Here is a 19,656-nt window from a genome sequence, read left to right as displayed (position 1 = left end):
CCTCACTCTGATACTTTCCCTCCACACCTGTATTCCTACCTCAGGTATCACCTCAGTTATCACCTTCTTTTTTCTGTTTTAAAAATATTCTTTATTAAGGTCATGCATTTTTAATACATGTTAGTTTTTAAAGCAGTTTTAAGTCACAGAAAAATTGAGTAGTAGGTACAAAAATTTCCCATGTACACATAGCCTCCGTGTTATCAATATCCTCCACCAGACTGGAACATTGGTTACAACTGATGAATCTACATTGACACATCACTATCACCCAAAGTCCGTATGCTTACTTTACTTCATTTATTTTATTTTAGAGGTGGGTCTCCCTTTCATCACAGCTCACTGCAACCTTGAACTGTTGAACTCAGGTGATCCTCCTGCCTCAACTTCCTGAGTAGCTAAGACTACAAGTGTGTGCCACCATGCCTAGTTAATTAAAAAATTTTTTTTTTTAGAAACAGGGTCTTACTATATTGGTCCACGTTGGTCTTGAACTCCTGGCCTCAAGCAGTCCTTCCTTTTCAGGCTCCCGAAGAGCTGGGATTATAAGCATGAGCCACCACGCCTACCCCATAGACTTAATTTTTAAAAGGGACTAATTTTACACAGTTAGCAATTAAAGTGCTGAGGCTAAACTACAGATTTCCGTATTAAAACCCCATAATCCTTAATCAAAAACCTCTAGTTATTTAGTTAGATCACCTTCAACTCGCATCCCAGAAAAAAAAATTAAAAAAATAAAAACACCCCTCTCTAATGAGAAAGGGTTCTCCTCTGCCAACAAAAACTATAGGTTCTTTCCAAGGAGAACGATTAAACGTCTTCATCCCCTTCCCCTGGTAAAATCTCGCCATCATTCACAGTATTTCCAAATTCGGTCCTTGTTAAAATTCTTGGTCAGTGAACACCATTTTTTCCCAAATGCTTCCCCATGGTCAGTACAATCCCAGTAGATCAAGCGTCTGTACCAGAAGGGAAACACGCAGCTTGCAAAATCTGCAGAAGAGAAAGAGGAAGAAGCAGTCTGAGTAAGAAACCTTTCTAATCTGCGCCTCCTCCACCACACCATGCACACACATGCACACACGCGTGCACAATAAGCACGTATTATTGTGCATGCGTAGTAAATGTGTGCACACACACATGCACACTCACAAAGACATACATGTATGCACACATGTGCACACACTCACACACATGCAAATACACACTTTTGCTTCCTATTCAGTATCATCTGCTCTGCCCTATTTCACCAAAGGCACATGGGAACAATATTGGTGGGGGATTCAGATCCCATATTACTTTGATGTTCTACCAAAAAGATTCTTTTCAAAATAATGTGGTCGAAATGCTCATCTCTTTGGTGCAATGTGATTTTTATATCGTAAGAAATTGAACATCCTTTATTTTCACAATTTAATTGGCTATGGATTCTATTTTCAGAACCCTCTTGTGCTTCTCCCCACATCCCAGCCTCAGAGACCAAGATTACTGCTCTGAGGTATTTAGAGGCAGGACACTCACCTTCGGCAGAGCAATACTTCCAGTATCCTTCGTAAGTCTCATTTAACGAGCACCACTTGTGTCTTGACTTGGACCTGATGCAGTCATAGTAGGTTCCGTTTTTATAGTGGAATGGAAAGACACACTCCCCATCTAGAGAAAACAAAATTCTTCCTCTGTTTCCGGGTGTGTTGAGAGAGAGGTTATCAAGCCACTGTCTTCCTAGGGACTGCTGCCCTTTGAAATCAGAGTCATTGGCTGTGACTGTAGTAAACTGTTATTGTGCCACTCAATAGCAGAGCTTTGGCTCTCTAATGACAAAGGTCTTTTGTTTTATATTGCTGCCCCTGCCCTACTTTTTTCCCAGGGTATAAACAGTCTCAAAATTTTGCTTAGCATTTGCTCCAGTTTCAGAAATCTCTCGTAAGCATAGAAACATAAATGTGGGCATTTATCTACCAAACAATTCTTCCCCCCTGCCCCTGGATCTCTTATTTTCACTTCCTTCCATCATCTGTCTTTCTCTCCTTCTCCCATACAACTATACGTGTGTGTATGTGTGTCATCTGGGTATATATATGTTGTATGGTTATACATATATACTTATATATGTTACATTGTTTGTATATAATAACAGCCATGGTTAATACAGGATATATATATCTGGATACTATATTAACATACACACAGACACACATGCATGATTTTTTGCCACCCTTCAAAATACATAAATGTGGGCATTTATCTACCAAACAATTCTTCCCCCCTGCCCCTGGATCTCTTATTTTTACTTCCTTCCATCATCTCTCTTTCTCTCCTTCTCCCATACAACTATACATGTGTGTATGTGTGTCACCTGGGTATATATATGTTGTATGGTTATACATATATACTTATATATGTTATATTGTTTTGTATATATGCTGTATGGTTAATGCAGGATATATATAGTTATATGTGCATACACACAGGCACACATGCATGATTTTTTGCCACCCTTCAAAATTAATCATATTTTATAATTGAGTTTCCAACTTAACACATCACAGAAATCTTCTTAAAGTGATTGTGTCGCTTTAACTTCTTCATGGCTCACTGCAGCCTCATTCTCCTGAGCTCAAGCGATCCTCCCACCTCAACCTCCAGAGTAGGCTGGGACTACAGGTGCATGCTACCATGCCCAGCTAATCTTTAAATTTTTTGTAGAGATGAGATCTCACTATGTTGGCCAGGGTGGCCTCAAACTCCTGAGCTCAAGCATCCTCCTGCCTCAGCTTCCAAAAATGTTGGGATTACAGGCATGAGCCACTGAGTCAGGCCTTAACTTCTTTCTAATGCTGATTCATGTTCTGTGATACGGATTCACCACAATTCATTCAGTATTTCCACATTCAGATTTTTCCCACTGTAAATACAGCTGCAGTAAACATTTCACGCATTTAAATCCTTATGTACTGAAGCGTTTGTTTCTATAGAATCTCCAAAGCAAGGTTACAAGGACAAAGTGTATATACAATTTTAACATTGATGAATATTGCTTTGTCAAAGAAAATGGCAATTAGTCTTTCCCACAAATTGTGCTCCTTTACCTGAATTTTCATTAGCATGAAGCATTTACACACTTTAAAAATGTTTACCTGTATTACAGACGATTTCTGCCTTGCTTTAAAAGATCTGCTGGTCCTTAGGCCACGCATACATTTTCCATTTTCTTCTTAAATTAAACAATTTTGTTCCTTTTACGTTTAAAATTTGATTAAGCTAGAATTTAGTTTTGTATATGATGCAAAAGGGCAATGCAACTTTATTTTCTTTCAAACACATTTAGTAATGACAGATTGATGATGAAATAAACCACCTGTACATTTAAATGGTCATGCTTAAAACCATGGATTATTCTAATATATCCTGGGATCCATTCTATATTTGCTCTAAAATTTCTTGAAATTACTAGAGAGGTAAGGAAGCATGGTGGTAAAATGAGCAGACTCTGGAGACAGCAAGTATCACAAAATATTTCTTCCTTTCTTCTCTCCTCTTCCTCCTCCTCCTCCTTCTTCTTTTTCCTCCTCTTCTTCCTTCCTCCCTCCTCCTCTACCTCCTCCTCCTCCTCTTCCTTCTATCTTTCTAGGCTGATTCCATGTTGTTTATATTACAGTATTTTAGTATGTCTAAATATCTGATGAGACGAAATATTTCTCTACTCCAGCACTTTGTTCATAATATTTCTAATTATTATTGGATTTTTTTCTATATAAATTTTAAAATCTGTTATTTCTTGTTCAATTGGCAGAAATTAAAGAGTAGACACATTTAGTGCTGATGAAAGATCAGAGTGACTTCTATACCTCTCTTTTCTTTATCTGTTTACAAGGCACTTATATTACATTTTATATAAGAAGAAAATATTATTATTTTTTTACTGGAAAAACATTACTGATTCCCCCATTTTTACAAAATTAAAAGAAAATACACATTAATAATCAAAGTTTTCTGATCAACTTACCTTCAATTTCTGGAAAATGACTTACAGTTTCTGAAAAATAAAATTTAGAGCTGACATTTATTCCACTGTTATTAGGCTTTAAAATGTGCTCTTATGTAAAATAAAATTAAATAAAAATATTAGTTTGGGAAAGAGTGATATTGTTATGGTATTATGTTTTCCATCCAAGAACATAGCAATATCTCTTTTTCAAAATGTATTTTTTTGCTCTTCAATATTATTTTCTTATTTGTTCTATGTAAATCCTACACATTTCTCACTGATTTAATTCCAAAGTGCTTTTTTTCGGTCAATGATGTTAAACAGAATGTTTTCCATTTCCATCAATATCCAGTTGGTTCTTACCAGTATAGAGAAAAACTATTGACTGGTGTATGTTTATCTTATATCCAGCCACATAGCCATATTACTTTATTAAAACTAATAATTTTTATTCATGTTCTTAGGGATTTAAAGTATACAATCATAAAATAATTTTGCCTGTTATTTTATATAGATTTTTTCCTTTTTACAATATCACTTATGTTAGAACCTAAAATAGTGTTAACGTAACACCCCTGTGCTTTCCTAGTTTTAATTGGAATGACACTTAGATTAAGAATGTTTATTTCAGCATGGTTAGTATTAGTTTAAAAAATAAGAATTAATTAAAAATATTAATCCCTGAGAGAATTTTAAAATGAAATTGACTTTATAATATCAAGTAGGCATTAATAAAGATGAGCATATAAATAGATATGGAAAAATTTGTACTTCATTTTTAGGTGGCAAAAGGCATTTTCTATTTCATTATTTTCCATAATACTTGATTTTTGCTAAAAATCACATTATGAAGTTACATGTAATGAAATGTTTAATCACCCAAAAGTAAAATTAACAGTAAAATTATGATTTATCACTTCTTCTTCCTTTTTTTTTTTTTTGAGACGGAGTATCACTCTGTCGCCCAGGCTGGAGTTGGGTGGCGCAATCTCGGCTCACTGCAAGCTCCGCCTCCCAGGTTCAGGCCATTCTCCTGCCTCAGCCTCCCAGGTAGCTGGGACTACAGGTGCCTGCCACTACGCCCCGCTAATTTTTTGTAGTTTTTTAGTAGAGACGGTGTTTCACCATGTTAGCCAGGATGGTCTCCTGACCTCATGGTCTTCCCGCCTCAGCCTCCCAAAGTGCTGGGATTCTTCTTTTTTCTTAACATTTTTAACATGGAATTTACTTAAATATAAGTACATAAAATAGTAATCTTTAATGAAAAATATGATTTCTTACCAGGAAAGGGAATATTCAATGGTTTCACGTTTTATTGCAAAACTTTTAAAAGAAACCCCAATAAAAGTTTTTTGATCACCTTACCCACAGTTGATGACAATTCATCTGAAAGACACAATTTTGAACAAATATTTATGTCACTTTAAAATAAAAGAAATGAAAAGATTTCACCAATTTCTATTCTAGTAAGAATAATACTATTTTGAAAGTTAGGCAAAACTAAGTTAACTAAGTTAACTTTGGTTCAATAGAGCTTATTTTTGGTAGTGTGATTGTGGGTGATTTCTTATTTTTCTTTTGCTTTAACTGTATTTTCCAAATATTATTAAAGGATAGGAATGATTAAAATTATTCTTAAAAAATTCAGCAGGCAAAGGAAATTATTTACTTTTCTCACATTTTTCTATAAAATAAACTACTTCATCATAGGTTTCTGATATGGAACACCATAGGTTTTTATTTTTGTCACCACTTCTCACTGAATACCTGAATTCTACTATTAGAGATTCATGTCTTTAGAGTTATCACTTTCAAAATGGAAACTTCTTCCTCTAGGAGGGAAAAATAAGAATGATACCTCTGAGGTATGTAGGAAATGCAGATAAATGCTCTGAGCATCTTCTCTATCCTGCGTACTATATTTTATTTAACTTACCAGAACAATTTTGTGAGGCAAGCATTGTTTCCATCATCTTAGAGACAAAGTTCAGAAATGTTAAGTTCCATTAAATTAAAAAAGTTAAGCATATGGCAATTCAATTCGAATCCTCCCTGGAGAGGTTGGTTCAGTAGGAAGTAACAGCCCAAACCCTGACACAGGCTCAACCACTGACCAACCATCTGCCCTCAGTTTACTCTGCTATAAAATGGAGAGAGAACATTAGGATGTCAAGTCCTCCCCAGTCTGAATATCCTAATATTCTTGGAACGAAGAAGATTGCCTCATAGCTTTACTTTTTTATTTTTCTTAAAGCAGCATTTTTCAATCATTGTTCCTTCATGAGCCATTAAACCTGTAATATTTACCTCCCCCTCCTTAGAACTTGAATTTTTTGTTTTGTTACTTTGCATGGTTCCTGATGAAGTGGTTTTATGCAAAGGCTATTTGATTCAAAACCAGCATGTGTTTAGTTAAACATTAAATAACTGTTACAAAGTTCATTTAATTGAGGCTTTAAGAACAGTCGTAACTTTAGGATGAAATACAACGTAGAATGAATTGTAGAATAAATACAGAGTGAAAGATTTGATTTTTTTCCCAAATAGCCCATGATAGATGATACTTAATAATCATTAAAATGATGTAAGATAGAAAAGCACAATTTACCAACAAGTAAATTTACAAATGTCATGTTTGGTTAAGAGAACATACACATACAATGTAATTTGCAGATATCTCTCATATTAAAGCATTATAACTCAGCATAATCTGTGTTCATAACTAGTTCATCAAATTTGTAGATTACACTTAAAAGAGCAATGATTTAATTTTTTTATTTTTTGAAAAGATTTTTGCAAAAGCAATGATTTTAATTCTGAATTTGTTGTGTATATTTTATTTATTACCGATTATTTTGCTATTTGCTCATGTTTATTCTTTCCACAGGTTTGTTTTTCAGCTAAACTGTCCTGGCTGCCATTGTGGCTTGAAATTAAAACATTTTTCCTTGGGCATATATTATTTAAGAAATAGTTATAATGGACCAGCACAATGGTTCACAAGCTTTGTTGCATATTAGAATCACCAGCTGAGTCTCCTGCCTCTGCCTCCCAAGTAGCTGGGACTACAGGTGTGCACCACCACACCTGGCTAATTCTTGTATTTTTGGTAGAGACAGGGTTTTGCCATGTTGGCCAGGCTGGACCCAAACTCCTGACCTCAGGTGATCCATCCGTCTTGGCCTCCCAAAGTGCTGGGATTACAGGTATGAGTCACCATGCCTGGCTTGAAGAAAACATATATATATATATTTTTTTTAATTTCAAAGGATTAAGAAGGGCCCCTAAAAATTAATATAGTCCTAGAATTAGTCTCAGAATACTTATACAAAACTGGCTTTCTTTATGATCCTTTGAGGAAAGTGTAAAATGGAAGAAGACAAAGCTATGCACTGGAAAATCATAACAATTTTGTCAGAAAAGTCCTGCATCCCAATTCTTTTCATTCTCAATAACTCACCTTTCATCATAATTCAAGCTAAATTCTGTTACAATATATAAGGTTTTTAAAAATACCCTGATTTGAAATAAAAATCAGTCTCACTTTTTCAGATAAACCCAAATCAAAATTGTTTTATACAGCCATAAAAAAGAACAAAATCATGTCTTTTTTAGCAACATGGATGCAGCTGGAGGTCATTATCCTAAGCAAATTAATGCAGAAACAGAAAACCAAATACCACATATTCTCACCTATAAGTGGGAACTAAACACTGGGTGCACAGGGACACAAAGATGGGAACAAGAGACACTGAGGATTACAGAAGTGGGGAGGTAAGGAGGGGACCCAGGCTTGAAAACTACCTATTGATGGCTGCGCGCAGCGGCTCACACCTGTAATCCCAGCACTTTTGGGAGGCTGAGGTGGGCGGATCATGAGGTCAGGAGTTCAAGACCAGCCTGGCCAACATGGTGAAATCCCGCCTCTGCTAAAAATACAAAAATTAGCCGGGCATGTTGGTGGGCGCCTATAATCCCAGCTACTTGGGAGGCTGAGGCAAGAGAATTGCTTGAACCTGGGAGGCAGAGGTTGCAGTGAGCCAAAATCGTGCCACTGCATTCCAGCCTGGGCAATACAAGACTCTGTCTCCAAAAAAAAAAAAAAAGGAAAAAAAGAAAACTACCTATTGGGCACTATGTTCATTATTTGGGTGATGGCTTCAACTGAATCCCAAACCTCACCATTTATGCAATATACTCATGTAACAAGTCTGTACATGTACCCCCTGCATCTAAAATAAAAATTTTTAAAAGAAAAATCTTTTGAAAGAAGCCAGAGGGGGAAAAATACCTTACCTACAGAGAAGCAAAGATAAGAATTATATCCAACTTCTCTCCAGAAACCATGCAGATAAGAATGAAGCATTTAGAGTGTTGAGAGAAAAAAATCTTCAATCTAGAATTCTGTACCCTGCAAAATTATTCTTCGAAAGTGAAGGAGAAAGAAAGACAAAGATTCTCAGACAAACTCACGTTGACGGAATTTGCTACCAGAGAACCTGCCTTGAAAGAAATGTTAAAAGTTCTTCAGAGATATAAAGAGAGGAAGCACATTAGAAAAAGAGTAAGTGGACGAGGCCTGGTGGCTCACACCTGTAATCCCAGTACTTTGGGAGGCCGAGGTGGGCGGACTACCTGAGGTCAGGAGTTCAAGACCAGCCTGGCCAACATGGTGGAAACCCCATCTCTACTAAAAATACAAAAATTATCTGGGTGTGGTGGTGGGTGCCTGTAATCCCAGCTACTTGGGAGGCTGAGGCAGGAGAATCACTTGAACCCGGGAGGTGGAGGTTGCAGTGAGCTGAGATCACACCACTGCACTCCAGCGTGAGTGACAGAGCAAGACTTTGTAAAAAAAAAAAAAAAAAAAAAAAAAGGAAAAGAGTAAGTGAATGTAAATAAAATGAAAGCCTGTGAAATGTGTTCAGGAGCTTATGAAGTCCCCTGAACCTGACCACTTTTCCAGAGGATGAGCCGTGAATTTCAGCATCTTCCACAGTATGTATTGGCATCCTTGCAGTTGTCCACAGGAGGATACAGTTTATCAGACTTTATTCTTCCAAGTTATGGAGCCCCAGAGGAGGGAGCTTGGGGAAGCTGGTCAAACAGACTAGGGAAGAAAAGCTGCAGTCGCCTCCCTATCATGGGGAATTGCTGTAGCTGCTACATGGTAGTCCTACGATCCTATCTTGGCCAAGATTCTTGTTTGGATTCAAGAGCTGGGTCAGGAGTCTTCCCAAAGGGCTGCACTTGCTGTTCCATTCTATGTTCAAAGACCAGGAATACAGCACCCAAGATGGAAGTCAAAAGTTTCAAATCTGGAGAATGTCAGAAAGCCTGGAAGAGCACTGATGAAGAGCAGTAACAATGAACGGGGAGGAGTTGGGGTCCTCGGGTACCAAACCATGGGAGGCTCATCCCACAGACAGGAGAGACACGTGGCCTCTGTGACTGCTTCTTCCTTGGTTTTGTGTTGTAGAAATTTACTGGTCGGGCATGGTGATTTAGCTTGTAATCCCAGCACTTTTGGAGGCTGAGCCAGGAGGATTGCTTGAACCCAGGAGTTTGAGACCAGCCTGGACAACACAGCAAGACCATCTCACAATAAATGTAAAAGACACAAAAAATTAGCTGGGCATGGTGGTGTAAAGCGCCTGTAGCCCCAGCTACTTGGGAGGCTGAGGCAGGAGGATCACTTGAGCCTGGGAGGTCAAGACTGCAGTGAGCCATGATTGTGCCATTGCACTCCAACCTGGGTGACAGAGTACCCCCTATCTTTAAAAAAAAAAAAAAAATCTAGACAAAGTACCATAGACTGTTTGGTCTGGAGCAATAGACATTTATTGTCTCATGGATCTGGAGGCCAGAAGGCCAAAATGCCAGGGTTGGTTCCTTCTTAGGAGCTCAGAGGAAGAAACTGTTCTGTGCCTCTCTCCTTGCTTTTGGTGTCTGCTGGCAGGCTGTGGCATTCTGTGGCTTGTGGCAGCATCACTTTAATCTCTGCTTCTGACTGTGCATGTCTGTCTTCCCTGTGTGTGTCTGTTTCCTCTTCTTAAAAAGATACCAGTCATTGGATTAGGGTCAACGCTTACCTGTTATGACTGCATCTTCATTAAGTATGTCTGCAAAGACCTATTTCAAATACAGTCATATTCACAGATCTCTGGTAAACATGAATTTTGGAAGGACGCTATGCAATGCAACCCCAGACAGTGAGGATGAAGACGAAGAATTTGAGCATCACTAGACAATACAGTTTGTGGAGGCTAAAGCACCTCTGTCTTGGATGCTAATTCACCGTGTTGGTGTCTGATTAACCCCATTCTCAGAACGTCCCTAAAATTTCTATTTTATCTACTATTCTTTGTGGAAGAACATGTACTACATGTACTTACTTTTTTTTTTTTTTTTTTGAGACAGAATCTCACTCTGTCACCCAGGTTGGAGTACAGTGACGCTATCATAGCTCACTGCAACCTTGACTTCCCAGGCTCAAGTGATTCTCTTGCCTCAGCCTCCCAAGTAGCTGGAACTACAGGCACGTACTACCATACCTGGCTAATTTTCAAAATTTGCTGTAGAGACTGGGTCCCACTATGTTTCCCAGGCTGGTCTCAAATTCCTGGGCTCAAGCAATCTTCCCGTCTTGACCTATGCCTGGCCAGAACATATATTTACTATTGATCCTTTCCTTAGGTCAAAACAACCTTGATCAAAGAACCTTTAGGCAGGGCTGGGTGTGGTGGCTCATAGCACTTTGGAAGGCGGAGGTGGGCAGATCGCTTGAGCTCAGGAGTTTGAGACCTGCCTGGGCAACTTGGCGAAATCTTCTCTCTACCAAAATTACAAAATAAAATTAGCTGAGCATGGTGGTGTGCTCCTGTGGTCCCAGTACTGGGAGGCTGAGGTTGCAGTGAGCTGAGATCACGCCACTGCACTCCAGCCTGGGCGACAGACTGAGACCTCGTCTCGAAAAACAAATACAATAAAATAAAATTAAAAATTAAAAAAAAAATTAAAAAAGAGAAAATCCTGCCATTTTCGGTAACATGGATGAACCTGGAGGATATTATGCTAAGTGAACCAAACCAGTCACGAAAGGACAAATATTGCATGATTCCACTTGTACGAGATGTTTAAAGTAGTTAAACTCACTCTGTGACTATCGACTACTAAATCCAAGCCATTATCCTGCCTCTTTAATACTGTAATAGTACTTTTGGTACTGTAATAGTAGTAATAATGACATAACGATAACAGTTCCGTTCTGAGCGTCACACATGCTAACCCATTTAATCTTCCAGCAACCCTGGGAGGCAGCAAGAATCATGATCCTCCTGTTTCAGATGTGGGAACTCATAGCTATCCAGGGCTCAAAGTCTTGCTCGAGGCCACGGGCTAAGCTTGGTTGGAACCCGGAGATGCTGGAGGGAAAACTGGTCTCCTAAGCTTGCCAGGAGCGGAGTAGAGTGGGACGGAGGAGGCGAGAGGAGCCTTTAGTTCTTGGTGAGCGGGGATGCGTGAGAGCTCTTAGCTATGGTTCCTCCTCATCCTCTTTAAAACAATGGCTCTTGCAATGCAAGATTCCCATTTTAACACAAACCCTTGTTGACATCAAACGACCGGTTGGCGGGCAGTCCCTCCACACCAAAGCCTGAAATGCCAAACGGCAAAAGGGAAAACCCCAGCGTTTTGGGTTCATGAAGCATGGATCTACATACCTGGACAGTTCTCCCTGCAAGGGACCCCACTCCCACGTAATCCCTTAGACAACCCATCAACTTGGAATAGTAATTACATTTTGGACATGGCAAATTTTTAGCCCTGGAACAAGATCACCCAATCAAGTCCTTTGTGAAGTCTTGCCAGTTCCACCACTTTTTCTTTTTCAGGGCAGGCGTATAGCCGATTCAGCATGTGCCACACACACGGTCTGTTTCCTCTTCTGCCTTGCCACTAGATCGTGCACTAGTGGGAGGAGATGGGGGTGCATATCGTATGCTCATGAGTGGAGATGCTCATGCTGTTTAGTCTCTGCATCCTGTGCATCTAGCAAACCTATCAGGTCACTGTTTTTATTTTTTGTTTGTTTGTTTGTTTTTGAGACCGAATCTTGCTCTTGTTGCCCAGGCTGGAGTGCAATGGCGTGATCTCAAATCACTGTAACCTCCGCCTCTTGGGTTCAAGCGATTCTCCCGCCTCAGCCTCCTGAGTAGCTGGGATTACAGGCACCTGCCACCACGCTCGGCTCAGTTTTGTGTTTTCAGTAGAGATGGAGTTTCGCCATGTTGGCCAGGCTGGTCTTGAACTCCTGACCTCGTGATCTGCCCACCTCGGCCTCCCAAAGTGCTGGGATTACAGGTGTGAGCCACTGCACCCGGCCAGTCACTGCTTCTAAAACACTAAAATGCAATGCTCCCCTGATGAGGATGAGGGAGACCCGTAGCTGAGAGCTCTCATACATCCCCACTCATCAAGAACTAAAGACTCCCTTCCCTTCCTCTGTCCCACTTGACTGCTCCTGGCAAGCTCACGAGTCCAGATTTCCCCCCAGCATCTCTGGGTTCCAACCAAGCTTAACCGACAGCCTCAAGCAAGACTTTGAGCCCTAGATGTCTACGAGTTCACACCTTCCCATTCTTTGCCACAACATCTTATTATCTGCAAGCAGGATTGCTGTGGGGACCCAGTTGTGATTGTCTGTATTGAATACAACCAGTGTAAAAACCTTGCAGTTTGCTACTCAAGAAACCAGTGTAAAAAACTTGCAGTTTGCTCAAAAGAAACTCTTAAGAGACAATAGGCCAGGTGCGGTGGCTCCTGCCTATAATCCCAGCACTTTGGGAGGCTGAGGTAGGTGGATCACCTGAGGTCAGGAGTTTGAGACCAGCCTGGCCAACATGGTGGAACCTGGTCTCTACTAAAAATACAAAAATTAGCCAAGTGTGGTGGCATGCACCTTTAGTCCTAGCTACTCGGGAGGCTGAGGCAGGAGAATTGCTCAAATCTGGGAGGCTGAGGTTGCAGTGAGCCGAGATCATGCTACTGCACTCCAGCCTGGGTGACAGAGCAAGACTCCATCTCAAAAAAAAAAAAAAAAAAAAGAGAGAGAGAGAGAATAAGTCCAGGAGGCAGATGCAAGGGAGAGAGAGGGAGATAGTGAATAGGCAACAGTTCTGCAGATCAAAAGGAGACCAGCACCACATCATTTAACATACAGGCTAACAAGCCCGGGGCTCATGAGTTTTTATTCTCTGATGCATTATTAAGAGAAATGCTTAATCTCTAAGGCTCTGAATGGCACAAGTATTATGTGGAAAAATATGACATCCATAATTCAGGAGACCAGACATTGACAGTGGAGAAGATTTAGGATCATCTTAATTAGCTTTTTCCCACTTATCTATATTTCTTTTTATGTATCTACAAACATGATGTCTGATTAAAAAAAAAAAACCTGTGGCCAGGTACAGTGTTATTTTTCAATAAGTACAAAATAATTCTGCTGGATAAGAAAGCAGTGGTCATAGTTACATTGGGAGTACCTTTTTCTTTTCTGTTCTTTTTTTAAAAAATAGCAAGCACAGTGTTATTTTTTTTTAATGCAAGGATGTCCTGAAGAATACTTAAAAGAAATATATGCAAGATCATTATTCTTGGTCATTCCATAAAAAATTGTTTTTGAAGCTATACGTAGTCCTTATCAAATGTGTCAGATGCATCCATAGTGAATTCCCTTCTTATTTTTATATTTTCGCTTCATCATTGTTACAGGCAACACGACTTTGGAAAAGGAATAAAATCGACTTTACAAAAATCAGTCTCATTTTCAAAACCTCTGCATGAGACACTGAAAATCTCCTAGCATAAAGGGATGAGACGTATGGTTTTCAAGTAACATGTCACTAGGATTTTCCAATTTACATTCTTAGTCTTTCGTTCTTTTATTCGCTGAACTTTCTTATTTTTTAAAAAATATTTACCCATGGATTGTGTTTCTGACCTGAAAGGGAGAGTATCTTTTTCTTTCTTAAGGTACCTAAAGCAAGGGGGACTGTTGCCCTCTGTGGCGACTGGGATTTGATTATATACAGCAGCAGATATGCAGGACTCTGTCCCCAGCCAGGGTCACCTGGCTCCTCACCTTCTTCTAGAACGTTGAATAGACCGCCGACCACACCACCGACCACACCGCGAAACAGGCAGACCCAAACCAGCAGGAGCCCCATGTGCCGGGCCATGCTCCTCGTGGTCGACCAGCTGATCTCCAAGATTTTATAGCCCCTGGAACTAACCACAACCACTTCTCCTCCCTGTCCCCTCCTCTCTTTCCCTCCTCCCCACTTCTCCTCCCTGTCCCCTCCTCTCTTTCCCTCCTCCCCACTTCTCCTCCCTGTCCCTCCTCTCTTTCCCTCCTCCCCACTTCTCCTCCCTGTCCCTCCTCTCTTTCCCTCCTCCCCACTTCTTCCCTGTCCCTCCTCTCTTTCCCTCCTCCCCACTTCTTCCTTGTCCCTCCTCTCTTTCCCTCCTCCCCACTTCTTCCTTGTCCCTCTCCTTTTTTACCTTCTCCTCCTCATCATTCTTTTTCTCCCTTCTCGTTCTCCTCTCCTCATGGCCTTGCCAGCTCCTTCCTCCTCCTTCTTCCTCCTTCTTTCTTCCACTCCTCCCCCCTCCCCTCTTCCTCCTCCCCTCCACTCTCCTTCCATTCCACCTTCCTCTCCTCCTCCTTCCTTCCACTCCCCCCCCTCTTCCTCCCCCTCCTTTCCCTCTTTCTCCCTCCTCCTTCCTCCCTTCCTCCTCTTCCTTATCATTTCTCTTCTCCTCTTCCCTCATACATCTATCACTTCTTTCATCTTCTCCCTCATTTCCTTTATCTCATCTGCTCCCAAGGGATTAAACTATCTACCTTGCATGAGATGTAATCTAACAGACAGGGAAGATGCAGGCTGAGGAATTTCACGTCGTTTCCATGAAGAGAGAACCATCAGGGAGCCCATGAGCAGTCACAGGTTTACCTGTATCTCAGATCTTCCTGGTCTTTGTCAGCCAGGGCTCAAGAATCCCCTGGAGAGGCCGAGGGAGGTTTCTTGGAAAAGCAGGTTTGCTTCCCTAATATAAGCACCGTTGTTGGTGCTCCACAAACCTTCGATGTGGGCCACTGTTCTCTGGAGGCCCTTGGCGATTAACCTAATGGGCTGCAGATGGCTTTGAAGTTCTGAGGAATAAGCGGTGCAGCGTTATGGACACCTACATTTCCAACTATGAAAAATTAGATTAATTATGAATTCTGAAACACAGTGTGTTCTCAGTTACTGTTCCTTTTTTTTTCCTTTTTTAGACAGAATTTTGCTCTTGTTGCCCAGGCTGGAGTGCAATGGTGCGATCTCGGCTCATTGCAACCTCCGCCTCCCAGGTTCAAGCGATTCTCCGGCCTTACCCTCCCTAGTAAATGGGATTACAGGCATGAGCCACCACACCTGGCTAATTTTTGTATTTTTAGTAGAGACAGGGTTTCACCATGTTGGTCAGGCTGGTCTCGAACAAGGTGATTCACCCGCCTTGGCCTCCCAGAGTGCTGGGATTATAGGCGTGAGCCACCTCACCTGGCCCTTAGTTACTATTCTTAGAAGAGGGACTGGGCACAGTGGCTCATGTCTGCAATCCTAGTGCTTTGGTAGGCTATGGTGGAGGCATCGTTTGCAACCAGGAGTTTGAGACCAGCCTGGGAAACATAATGAGACCCCCATCTGTACAAAAAAAAAAAAAGTTAACAAATTAGCCGAGCATGGTGGCATATGCCTGCTGTCCCAGCACTTTGGGAGGCTGAAGTAGGAGGATAGTTTGAGCCCGGGAGTTTGAGGCTGCCGTGAGCTATCATCGCACCACTGCACTCTAGCCTGGGCAACAGAGTGAGACCCTGTCTCAGAAAAAAATTGTGGAAGACAGGCTATCTTTTCATCTCCATTTTTTTTTTCTCAGTAAGATGGAATCTCCTTTGGAAAAAGTGGCAAAAGATAGCCCTCCCCGCAACTAAACTGTCAAAAACGTCAACAACTGTCAGATTAGAAGCTCTTATGAAATAAAAGCCTATCCAAGACTTTAAAAATACCTTTGGGGAATCCTAGTCTTTGGAAATGACTGTTGCCTTCACTTATTTCTAACATTTCTTTTTTCTTTTCTTTTTTTTTTTTTTTTTTTTTTTAGATAGAGTCTTGCTCTGTTTCCCATGTTGGAGTGCCATGGCATGATCTGGGCTCACTGAAACCTCCACCTCCTGAGTTCAAGTGATTCTCCTGCCTCAGGCTCCCAAGTAGCTGGGACCACAGACGTGTGCCAGCAGACCCAGCTAATTTTTGTATTTTTAGTAGAGATGGGATTTCACCATGTTGGCCAGGCTAGTCTTGAACTCCTGACCTCAGGTGATCCACCCGCCTCGGCCTCCCAAAGTGCTGGCACCTCTTTCCTTCTTGTTTGAACATCTTTTACAGATCTTGACTATCTTCTACAACATAATGGGTGGTCTTTGGCACACTGCCTTTTTGCTATTATTATTGATACTTTATGAAGACCAAGTGTGCTAAGACATTGCACGTTTGCAGAGCCACCCATCCTCGCCTTTAACATCTTTGTTTCATGTCACTCATCATTGCATTGCAAGTCATCAGTTTCCCACTCTACAAGAATTTCTTCAATCAGTTTCCCTTTATTATTAGCCATACAAGATCCAAAAATCCCTTAGCAGATTAATGTGGGCTGGGCGCAGTGGCTCATGCCTGTAATCCCAGCACTTTGGGAGGCCGAGGTAGGTGGATCACCTGAGGCCAGGAATTCGACACTAGCCTGGCCAACCTGGTGAAACCCTGTCTCTCCTAAAATATACAAAAATTAGCTGGGTGTGGTGGTATGCGTCTGTGGTCCCAGCTACTTGGGAGGCTGAGGTAGGCGAATTGCTTGAACCTGGGAGGCAGAGGTTGCTGTGAGCTGAGGTCATGCCACTGCACTGTAGCCTGGATGACAAAGCGAAACTCCATCCTCTGACTCCAAAAAAAAGAAGATGAAGGAGGAGGAGGAGGAGGAGGAGAAGAAGAAGAAGAAGAAGAGGAAGAGGAAGAGTAGGAGGAGGAGGAGGAGGAAGAAGAAGAAGAAGAAGAAGAAGAAGAAGAAGAAGAAGAAGAAGAAGAAGAAGAAGAAGAAGAAGAAGAAGAAGAAGAAGAAGGAAGAAGGCGTCGGCGGTTGATGGATGAAGAGAAAGAGAGAGGAAAACACACACACACACACCCCCACAATATATAGTGAGACATTCAAACAGAAAGAGAGACACTGAACAAAACCCAAAGACAGAGAAAGAGCTTCAAAGAGGAAGGAAAAGGAGGCAAGGACAGAGGGAGAAAGAGAGAGGGGAGTGGAGAGATGGCGAAAGAGAGACTGAGGAAGAGAGTGACAGGGAGGGCCAGAGAAACAGCCAGTGAAAAGAGGTGAAGGCAGAGACAGACAGAGAAGTCAGGGCAGAGGAGGCTGCCATGTGAGAAACCCCCAGCCTGCAAGCCTCTTATTCTGAAAACACCCAAGCCTGGGATGTGAAGATGCAGCACTGAAGAATCAATAAAACAAAGAGCCCCAGACATGCTGGGTCAAGCCCTACTCTCCCCAACAATTTGCTGTATGAGGTTCAGTAAGTCTCTGAGCCTAGCTGTGCCTCAATTCCCTTATCTGTAAAACCAAGGAGTCATACTAGGGTCAGCCGTAACACGTGGCCAACTCTGAAAGATTCCAAGAGAAGGCTTGTGGACTTCTTCACAAAATCCCAGGATGGTGGAGAATCATTTAAAAATGATGGCCTGTACTCCCAGCACTTTGTGGGGTTGAGGCAGGTGGATCACCTGAGGCCAGGGGTTCAAGACCAGCTTGGCCAACACGGTGAAACCCTGTCTCTATTAGAAATACAAAAATTAGCTGGGTGTGGTGGTGGGCACCTATAATCCCAGCTACTCAGGTGGCTGAGGCAGGAGAATCACTTGAACCCAGGAGGCAGAGGTGACAGTGAGCCAAGATCACAGCTTTGTACTCCAGCCTGGATGACACAATGAGACCCTGTCTCAAAAATTAAAATAAAATAAAATAAAAATAAAATAAAATGACGTATTTCAGAAGGCTAGTTTCAATTATCCCATGCTTGCCTTTTCACTAGAAAATTCTAGGGCTTGGTCGGGCACAGTGGCTCACGCCTATAATCCCAGCACTTTGGGAGGCCAAGGTGGGCAGATCACCTGAAGACGGGAGTTCGAGACCAGCCTGACCAACATGGAGAAACCCAGTCTCTACTAAAAGTGCAAAATTAGCTGGGCGTGGTGGCGCATGCCTGTAATCCCAGCTACTCGGGAAGTTGAAGCAGGAGAAAGGCTTGAACCTGGGAGGTGGAGGTTGTGGTGAGCCAAGATGGCACCATTGCACTCCAGCCTGGGCAACAGAGCAAGATTCTGTCTCAAAAAGAAAAAGAAAAAAGAAAAGAAAAGAAAAGAAAATTCTGGGGTTCTCTTTCATTGTTCAGCCGAAACCTCTCCAGCAATTCATAGCTGAATTTCTGGGAACATTCCCTCCTCTGTTCATTAATATTCTTGTCCCTGACCCCAGCCCCCGCAAGGCCCCGTCCATGTACACTTGACTGAATTTTATGGGCTTCGTGGATATGCATGGGGTTATCTTGAGGCATCATAAATTAACCACAGCTGATCTCATCCAAACTGTCTTCGGACAGTAACCACTGATGAAGAACCCTCCTTTGAGAAACTGCCATTGTGTCCTACAGACAGGCTGGGGCCAAAGCCGTTCAACCAATCCCCAGATAATCCAGAGCTCTTGGGAGCAGAACCGTAAAGAGAGATCGTGGAGAGAGCTAGGGCCCAGAAGAACTCTCTCAAAGGTACATTTTGACCTGGAAACTTGGGAGGGTGTGAGAAGTGGGGTCTTGGGGCTCCCATAGTAAGAAAGGAAGGTCTAGAGCATCGTGGTGCACTAGAAATATAATGTGAGCCACATAAATCATTATAAGTTTTATAGCAAAAGCACTTTTAGAAAGTAAGAAAAAATAAGTGCAATTTATTTAAATAATATGTTTTGGGGAACCCATGGATATGTAAACGATTATCATTTCAACACATAATGAATACAAATTAATGAATACAAATCAATTATTGAATACAAATTAATGAATAATTGCATAAATTGTATACATTGTATAATTGTATACATTGAACATTGTATAAATTGTATAATGAATAAATTGAAAAAATTAATGAATACAAATGAATACAAATTAATGAAATACTTTACTTTTTTTTCCTATACTTTGTCTTCAGAATCAGTAAGTATTTTACACTTACAACATAGAACAATTTGAACTTTCCCATTTCAAATGCTCAAGACCCAGAAGTAGCTGGTGGCTGCCATATTGGTTCTGGAAGGGGAAAGTCAGAGAAAGTAGGGAAGGGGGTCTTGTGGGTGAGATCCTTTCTCTGTTAATAAACTAAAGAAATGGGTTAAACCAGATTATGTCAATGATGTAATGCTAAGGAAGGTTGCCTGAATCCCAAATTTAGGGAAGAAACTGAAAAAAAGGGAACAAGTTACCTGTTAAGAGACTGGGTGAATTACTTATTAAATTCTTG

General features: G+C 41.3%; 1 protein-coding gene across 1 annotated transcript; it reads right to left on the bottom strand.

Annotated features, from left to right (window-relative positions):
• Positions 1-431: 431 nt before the first annotated feature.
• BSPH1 (binder of sperm protein homolog 1) lies at positions 432-14,232 on the bottom strand. The gene is made up of 4 exons (XM_031660362.1): positions 14,136-14,232; positions 11,595-11,645; positions 1,525-1,782; positions 432-996 (listed from the first exon to the last, which is right to left on the bottom strand). The coding sequence occupies exons 1-4, from the start codon at positions 14,230-14,232 to the stop codon at positions 854-856; spliced, it is 549 nt and encodes a 182-aa protein (XP_031516222.1). The 3' UTR covers positions 432-853.
• Positions 14,233-19,656: the final 5,424 nt, after the last annotated feature.

Source organism: Papio anubis, chromosome 20 (assembly GCF_008728515.1).
Source record: "Papio anubis isolate 15944 chromosome 20, Panubis1.0, whole genome shotgun sequence".
Taxonomy (NCBI): domain Eukaryota; kingdom Metazoa; phylum Chordata; class Mammalia; order Primates; family Cercopithecidae; genus Papio; species Papio anubis.
Note: the sequence above shows the minus strand (reverse complement) of the source record. Positions and strands in the feature narration are given on the sequence as shown.

Excerpts from the sequence above, each read along its gene's own strand:
- BSPH1 (XM_031660362.1), bottom strand. The coding sequence starts at position 14,232 with ATGGCCCGGCACATGGGGCTCCTGCTGGTTTGGGTCTGCCTGTTTCGC. Across the intron at positions 1,783-11,594 it reads GTCGTTTGATGTCAACAAGG|AACAGTTTACTACAGTCACA; the intron begins GTTTGTGTTAAA and ends GAGTGGCACAAT. Across the intron at positions 997-1,524 it reads GAAGTATTGCTCTGCCGAAG|ATTTTGCAAGCTGCGTGTTT; the intron begins GTGAGTGTCCTG and ends TCTCTTCTGCAG.